The sequence below is a fragment of the Ambystoma mexicanum genome, chromosome 10 (genome assembly GCF_040938575.1).
Source record: "Ambystoma mexicanum isolate Mex_15411 chromosome 10, UKY_AmexF1_1, whole genome shotgun sequence".
Taxonomy (NCBI): domain Eukaryota; kingdom Metazoa; phylum Chordata; class Amphibia; order Caudata; family Ambystomatidae; genus Ambystoma; species Ambystoma mexicanum.
In genome coordinates, this window is record NC_090932.1 from 768,611,796 (window position 1) to 768,620,755 (window position 8,960).

At 45.1% G+C, this 8,960-nt stretch overlaps 1 protein-coding gene across 1 annotated transcript in view; it reads right to left on the reverse strand.

Annotated features, from left to right (window-relative positions):
• STRIT1 (small transmembrane regulator of ion transport 1) overlaps positions 1-7,962 on the reverse strand; it is a 95,261-nt gene extending 87,299 nt beyond the window's left edge. The window contains exons 1-2 of the mRNA XM_069618418.1: positions 7,843-7,962; positions 6,764-6,796 (exon numbers count right to left, since the gene is read on the reverse strand). Of these exons, the coding sequence (XP_069474519.1) occupies positions 6,764-6,796; positions 7,843-7,855 (46 nt within the window). The 5' untranslated portion in view covers positions 7,856-7,962. The remainder of the gene's footprint in view (positions 1-6,763; positions 6,797-7,842) is intronic.
• Positions 7,963-8,960: the final 998 nt, after the last annotated feature.

Below are 8,960 nucleotides of genomic sequence, written 5' to 3' on the forward strand. Positions count from 1 at the left end.
CTTCGATGGACTCAAATATGCCACTTTACTTTTAATTTCCTTAATTTCCCCCATGCCTCTTTCAGCCATTTCTCTCTTTTGGAGACAATAATCTCCTCTATCTCTTCTATCATTTATTTGGCCATTAATTTTAAATTGCAGGGCTCTGTTGTTCATAAGGCCCCACTAGGATTACTCATACTTACTGTTTGGGTTCCTACTGTTTTGGTCCTGGTCCTGGTCTGGCCTGATTTTTTTAGGTTGCCATGCATAGCCGGTTTCTGTTTTCCCCTGTGTGCAGCTTTTCTTTTACAAACTGGCCTCTGCTTGCGAGCCATCTCACCGCTCCTTCTACTGTTGGGTGGAGTGGGTAATATCTCGAGGGTGTTGAGTCCTGTTGAGGTCCTTAGCGATCGGAAAGCCCTATTGTTGGCGCTACTCGAGAGCCACTGGGTCCTCCACCAAGCTCTCCCCGACTCTCCCTGGGGATCCCATACATAGCATCTACTTAGTCACTGTCCTGTTGGTCGAGGTTACTGGTGTTTAACTGGTGAGTTGCCTTACATGAACCATTGGCTTGGCAGTAGTCCTCTACTATATTAGCATCTCGCACTCCCAGGGTCATGGTATTGTTAATAACTGAGAATTGGCATTGTTTTCCACCTTCTTAGCCCACTGCTTGTACTACTTCAAAAGGCGCTAAACTGTCCCCCTTTGTGGTTCATCTTACCCCTCTAATAGGTGATTTAGTTTGCAACATCGGTTCAGGATTGCAGAAATCTATTAGGTCCAGGTCAACAACTGCAACTGCTCAGTCCGAAATGGTCATTTTGTATGGTTCTTTGAATTCTCTTTCCTTGCTCGCCCTTCCCTTCTAGTTTTCCCCTCCTTTGCTTTGTCATCAGTGCACTCTATATCATCTATTTCGTGCAGTAGGCCTTTAATCTCTGAGATCAGGAGGTTAACATCTTTGATTGGTTGGAGAATTCGAGAAATTGTTTTTAGCTGCCCATGGGAGGATGGGAGGGGTTTGACCCCTCTGCATTCCATTTAACCATTCTATTTAGGGAATATGCAGATAAGCCTCTGTGCGCATAGCGATGGTATGCCTAATAAATATCACTGCTCTCCACTAAATCACTTCACAGAGTGTGAAAACGTACTAAACAATTAGATTTGATACAATGTGAAATATAAAACATTATGAAATATTATAAAAATACAAGAATGTATACAGTTCACAAGTAAATGAAGAGAAAAACGATAAAAATGGAGATAAAAATTAAGTAAGAATTGAGACTGACTGAAGAAATTACCTATTAAAATTGTAGAAAACTTCTGGAAAAAAAACGCTATCACAACTCAAAGTTCTCCCACTTCCCCTCTGGATTTACTGCTCTCAGGAGCGAAGAACGTCCGATTGACTCGAGGTGCACCCACAGTCGATTCCCCCACTTTGCTCCCTGAGGATCAAGGAAGAAAATATCCCACGCCAGGGGGAGATCGTCTCTCCACTCCTTCTGCAGTAGTTCTATGGGTCACAGTTATATGTTATTTTAGGCTTTTCAAACACAGCAATTGACAGCAGTTCCAGATCTCAGTGTCTCAGTGTTCGCCTCTGGATTGTATGCCTCTCAGGAGTGGGGAACGCCCGACTGATTTGAGGGGCACCCAGAGTCTGACTCCCCCCTCACTCCCTGAGATTAGGAAAGTGCACTGCTCCTACTGGGGTTTAACTCCCTGGTCCTCTCACTGCAATTCTGAGGACAGCATAGAGATTGTTTGCAGTTGTGAACTCAATTCCTGATGCGACGTGCTTCCTCTATGCTTCTTTTATGCAATATTACCGGCGGCTTTTGTAGTGACGCAGTAATACTATCAGCGGTATATATGCAGCAACAGTCATGGCGTTAAGGTTCAAAAGATGGCAGTTCTTACCCCTGCCTAAGGCTCTTGTGGTGCTCCTCTTACCGATGAAACAGGATCCACATTAGTAGGATTTTGAAATTGGGTACGGCTTTCTAGTCCTGGCTTCCACCGTTAGTACATCAGTAAGGGGTTTGGGCAGCTATCCACCCGTTGCATGAATGTTACCTTGTAGACTGTGTTCAGCTGCTTATCAACCTTGGCACAAACACCAGTAGCGCCAACACTGTGCACATCCGCTGCCATGGGATTCACCACTCCGGGTCCGAGCACAACCTTTTCAAGGTGGGGGGTCATGGCCAAAACAACAGAAAGCAAGGAAATCCTCCTGCAGCCCCCTCTAGCAGCACCAACACTGCGCCATTCCTGAGTCGCGGGCTTCACAGCTCTGACTCCCAGAACAATGTTTTCAAGATGGGGGGGTGTGGCCAAAGCAACAGAAAGCATGGAAATCCTTCTGCAGCCGGTTCCAACGGTGCCGACACTGCACCCTTCCTCTGCCATGGGCTTCCACCAGGCATAACTGCTATACCCTCTCTGATGGTGTGTTGAAAGAATGTGGCAGCTGACGACACACTGTAGGTGATGTGCTTACAGTGGTGTCGTCCTTTCTTGCGAGGAAAATGTTGTTATATACCTGTAACCTTCATGAAGTGCTAGGCCCCTTCTATGTGAACTAGAAGATCTACAAGGGTTGGCGTGGCTTGTCTTTCACGATTCACAGGCCTTGTATGGCAGGCCCATATTGATGTAGATGGATACTTGATCTAGTTGTTTAGGTTTGCACACCACCATTATTGGTGACATTCAGAGAAATGTCCCTCCCCCTTTTCGATAAAGACCGCATTCTCTAGCTTGCGTACTTCCTCCTCAACTTTAGGGCCTATATGAAATGGGAGGTGCCTGTGTTTTAGGGCTAAAGGCTGCACAGATTCATCGATTTGCAGGCGCATCTCATGACTCTTGAGGCAGTGGATGTCCTAAAATAGGACATTGAATTCACAGATATCTTCCAGTACCTCTTCGTAGATTTCATATGCAAAGAAAATGAGTTGTATGCTTTCTGCTGTGTAGCAGCTAAGGAGTGTGGCAGTGTCCGCTTGCATAACATATACTTTCCCTGCCACTTTGATATCACCATGATGTATTCAGTGTGTGCAACACCCTTCAATGGAATGGGTGTGTGTCTCCCATAGGCACATATCCACACCTTGGGTGGGCTTGAGCTGACTTGAAAATTGTTATTTGCTGATGACATGAACTGAGGATCCAGGGTTAATAAGTGCAGGCATGGGGGCTTCTGATATTAGTATTCTACGGTGGACAGTCATAATGTCGAAAAAAAAATGTCAACAGACAAAAATGTCGACAAAAAAATGTGGAAAAAAAATGTCGACTTTCGTTTTTTTTAATTATATATTTATTTTAGGGGTTCGGGACTAAAAAAAAAGGGAAAAATTTAAAAAAAAAAAAAAAAGGGGCTGGGGGGGAACCCCCCCATTTCGAAAAAAAAATGCATTGAAAAAAAAGTCGACATTTTTTTTTTCGACATTTTTGTTTTCGACTTTTTGACTGTCGACATTTTTGTTGTCGACATTATGACTATAAACCGTATTCTACAGCATGATTAGCTGAGTTGATTAGGCTTGCAGCCCAGGGAGGAGATTAGGAACACTTGATGCTCATCTGATGAATCCTCCAAGTCATCCATGGACACTGCGTCCAATTGCTCACCTTCTGGTGATGGGGCCCAGGCTTTCATCATAATCAGATTGCTTCCTGACTTGCCAAGTGGTTCACAGCACTCCTGGCTGGGCAGTGGCCTTTGCGCCGTAACATTCCCCAACAGTAGTCATATAGGCATTGCTTGGTTTGGGATATGCTTGCTGGGTCATTTGACAGTGGTTTGTTGCAAACACCCTGCTGCTTTTTCCACCATTTCCTCGCCATTGCATTTATATCAGCTATAACCAGGTGCTGGTTATATCTGATATAACCTTCATATCCGAAGGGATGCACTTACATCCCTTCGGTGTGTACCTCAGTCAGCTCATCGACTAAGCTCCAGGATGTTCTGGAGCGATAGGCCTGAATCACATTGAATTTGCATCCACCGTTTGCTTGAGTAGCATCCATGGATTAGCTGGGAGCTCATTACATCTGTCTCATCTACTACGGTACATGAAGAGGCGAGGTGACATAGAAGGCAGCAGTGGCTTTGTTTCCAACTTGTGTCGCTTGGAAAAGCTGGAATCTTTCAAATTCAGCAATGGCTTGGGGATTGAAGTAATCCGCCAGTATTGTTTTTCCGCTACGTACAAATTATCTGTCCGTGAGTGTCTCGAAAATGTTATGTATGGCCATCCCAGTAGGGAATAGTAGGGATGACTATTTTGCTTCATCATTGGCTTCTTTGATGGTGGTAAGAAATATCTGCAGGTGTTCCGTGCATTGTGACCACTTTGGGCCTAATGATCAAAGGGGGCCCCCAGTACCTCAAACTTTTTAACTGAACCCGTCATGGCAAGTGTTCTGGTTACAATCCCTTGGATTGTAAGTGGGGGATGAGGTGTGACATGACCAACTTCATCTGGCAACCCTCCTCCATTCGCCTGTTGTGTCCTGTCTCTCATGTCAGAGCGTACCTAGAGGGGCCTGCTCCTTTGGGTGCTGGCATCAAGGGTAACTAGCAGGCACATGATAAGCAGTGATGACTGGCCCTCAACTCGTCATTGTAGCTTTCAGGGCCTTGTAGGAGAAGCCGTCCTTCTTTTATTGGCACAATGGCGAGATCCCCATCGTTGCGAGTGGGAGTATGTGTTCTGTGTGTGGACGCACAGGCCTTGACCTCTTTGGAATATCAGCCCAGTGAGACAGTGGCTTCAGACCAGGTCCCTTATTCATGTCCCGTGCAGCTGATGAGCAGTGTGTTGTGGCATTGGCCGCAAGATCCCAGTAAGTAGAAGGAGTGCGGTTGGGCATGGGGAACGGTAACGAGGAGAAGGGGGGGGGGGATTGCCAGTGGGGAGATTGTACCAGCACAATGGCAAAGCTGAAGGTGCGGGGGAGCCAGAACCTTGACCAAACGTGGGCGGTCTCTGTCTGTGCACGCCTGTCTTTGGTGGAACTGTTTGACTTGCCCCCTTGGGACAGGTGCTAGTGGAATGTCAATGTTTTTGGCAAGCTACCATATCCTTTATGTATTTAGACAAATTATTTTCTGGCTTCAACTTTATTGAGATCTCAAAACTCTTTGTAGCTACTTAAAAGCAACCACATTCATCCTATCCTTCAGTCTCTTACTGGCCGAGCTTTTAAATCACACATGGTCTGGCCATTACTGAATTTGCATGGAATAATCACAGCTTCTTGAACTACAGGAATACTGAGCTAGCAGTGGGCAAGTCTTTCTTGGCACCAATTATAATTGCACGCTCAGTGATGTGTTAGGAGCTCTCATGAAGTGGGGTAGATGCTCAAGTGGACAAGGGTGGCTCTGCTATTTGACATAGTTAAAGATGTGCCGAGGTCAGCATTCACAGATGCCAAAGCCATGTCGACTTAGCTCCAAACTGCCGAATGGCCGCCAAATCCTCACGTATGCACTCTGTTGCTTTTCATGACAGTCCTGCTGAATAACACATATGCCCAATCCAGGCACGTGGCTCATCTAATAATGAGTAAGTCAACTATAACATCTCGGTTCTTGTGGATTTAGTACCAAATGGTATTTGTACAACGAGTACAGTGGTGATCGCGGTCTTGCTAGTTGAGCAGGACATTAATATATTAGGAATCTGGCTTCTTTGCCTGGACAGGTGTTCTTGCTGTTTGAGCTTGTGTACCAGACTAAAGGGAAATATGGTCCAAAACAGAAATCTCTTACACTTAAAATGCATTAAACACTGATTGGGAGAATGATAATGTCCCCTTCTCAATGAGTGGCCTGCGCGGGAGTGCCCCTATGACTGCAGATCGGATGCATCATTTGCAGATCAGCGTTAGGTCCTATTTGGTATTTTCCATCCCTGCTATCACTATCTCAATCCCCACATAGCCAACTGGGAAGCCTCACTACACATCACTTAACTTCTAACACACCGCCAGTGCGCGTGCGCAGCTCTCCACTTATGGCTGCTGTGTAAAACGAAAATGGAAATTCATGGGGCCTGATACATGGAATGTTTTGCACGGTTCAAAGTAACTTTGCACGGCCGACACAACCCCTGATTCATGGAACTGTGCAAAGTGTATTTTTGCTGTGGAAAGTCAGTGCAAAGTCACTTTGTAGTGCAAAAATGACTATGCACAGACTTTGCACTGACTTTGCACTCAAAAATACACTTTGCACAATTCCATGAATCAGGGTTTGTGTCGGCAGTGCAAAGTCACTTTTCAGCAGTTTTCAGAATGTTTTGCATGGTTCAAAGTGACTTTGCACGGCCGACACAACCCCTGATTCATGGAACTGTGCGAAGTGTATTTTTGCTGTGCAAAGTCAGTGCAAAGTCATTTTGTAGTGCAAAAAATGACTGTGCGCAGACTTTGCACTGCAAAAATACACTTTGCGCATTTCCATGAATCAGGGTGTGTGTCGGCAGTGCAAAGTCACTTTTCAGAAGTGCAAAGTCACTATGAACCGTGCAAAAAATTCTATGAATCAGGCCCATGATGTTTTCATGGGAGAACATCTACATGTTGTCCATGATTTTCGCTATCATAGCACACTTGTGTCGTACCCACCGAGGCACGTGTACACAGACCAGTCCCCCTGCGATCCTGCCGGCAAGGATGGAACTTCAGCATTAAAATAGAAATATCAAAAAAACATTTCTAGAATGAGAAGCATTTCACTCACCTGCACGACTGCTCCCAACTTTATCTTGTTCGCCTATCAAAAGGAAACACGCATTATACAGAGGCGACTACACTATTTCAAATTGCATTGAAGGTTTCATATTTTACTTTATGCAGGTCAGGAGCAAATCTCAGGACCAGTACCCGCATAACATCCCGTTGCATATCGCATTCCATGCATATCCCTCTCGCTTTCAAGCGCCGTAATAATACTGAACTCGGGTACCTTTACTCTTGTGTTGCATAAAGCAGCGTGCTTGAGTGAGTGATTGAGAGAGAAGCTTCTTTAAATGCCTTTTCGATTATGGCTTGTTATTATTATAATTGGTGATGCTTAATACCCATGGGTTTCTAAGGGCAGGCACCCGTATCGAACCTGTGTTGCTCTGCGTCGTTTTCGAAGGCAAGAGCCTTGCCCCTGAGCTATCCTCCCGAGACAACATTCCTAATACTAAATCAGACCGGCACGTTATTCTTGTATCAACTACTGCAATCTCAATAGAAATGGTATACGTTATTAAGAGTACCCTACAAATGTTATAGCAAATTGACTATGAAATCAAATTGTAGAGCAATTCAGATACAATATTTATTATTTTTATGCTGACTGTGGAATAAGAGTACCATGCAAGTGCCATTCAACATAGGGTAATAACAAAACCTGCTATTGCAGTGCTTAGAAGCAGGAGGAGGCTGGCATGAAGCACTGTATAGGAACAGAAGATTAGTATTCTTATAACAGCGTGCATGGCAAAATCAAGTGTTTCTAGAAATGCTATTTCTGTGAATATGACGGTGGGATGTGTATTGCCTGTTTAACGGAAATGTTGTTCAATACACAACAGTGGAAGAAGTTGCAAAGGTGCAAAAATGCAACAGAGCATTTGCACTGACAAAAAAGTGCACTACGACGGTGCAAAGCTTCCGTAATACTGTCCTTCGCGGTCACACCGTCATTGTGATTTACATGGCCATTTCTAGCAACCTCAATACATCCTTCGTTTACTGCTGCAGTAAAAACGTCTTTCAACTAAAAAATAGTTTACAGATAAACCGAAACGATGTCACTTTGTTTCCTACCTGGCTCCGCCATTTGCCCGCGTGCTGGATCTATTGTGAAGCTGTAACATCAGCCGCTGCCTGTGCTGCTCCTTGATCATGTGAGCTCTTTAAATAGAGTCTATTGTGGAATGCTCTGCAGCTGCCCTCTCCCTCATGCCAATGTATTCCTGGGTCCCACTCACTTTCGGAAAGGGGGTGTTCGTGGTAGAGTGCAGTGCTCATTGTTCTGGGTATTCTGAACATATGTTCTAAATATTCACAGACTGGTGATGATTTATTTCTAAATTAAGCAACGCAGCCTACATGTTAAAGATGACTTGAAATGACAAGTCGCTGTGAATATTTTGCCTTGGGTAGTCCCAAAATTAAAATGCGATGGAAGGAAATATTTGAGCTAAAGCTTCTTAGCCTCAAGGAATGTCTTCTGGGTATCATTAAAATGCTTTGTTTTTAATCTCGTGTGTGCCATTGCAGAAGTAAACCAGACAAACGGAAATCGGCCTTGACCTCCATTATTTAAAGATTGGCAGACACAGCACAGGGACTTGGCACAAAGCCAATGGGAAGAGGGTAGAATCAATCACAGACCAGAAAGTACTGGACATGTGTCTGACACTGCTTCTGCCATAACAGCCTTTCAATGGCACCAGCATTTTGGGACATCCTACAACTTCTCTTTAGGTCCGATTAGTCCTAGAATCAGTTCCGGCGCTATCACTAGGCAAGGCTAGGGCCTTGCCTATATGTTGGAAATGTTAGAGCGGCAAAATGCTCTGTTAACACCTCCACGCTAATTACTACCTTGCCTGTAGTAATAGAACCGTCCACGCTGTAGTTACACTGTCTGCAGGCTGGCTGCAGACCTGCAGCAGCAGCAGACCAGGTGGCAACGACCGTGAAAGTTGCCACTTGGGGTCGGGTCCGGGTCACGAGAGCATGGGCGTGGCAGCTGCACTGGCACCTGAGCAATGCGTATCAGCATGCCACAAAGCTCTGCACGTGCCCCCTCGACCGATCGTAGACTTGATGGTATTATATGAGTCAGTGAATGCCGCAGTTACATAAGGTATTGTAACAGTAGTGATAGCGCCAGCCCTGGTGCGACCATGCAAAGCAAGACAGATGAGGAGGGTGCT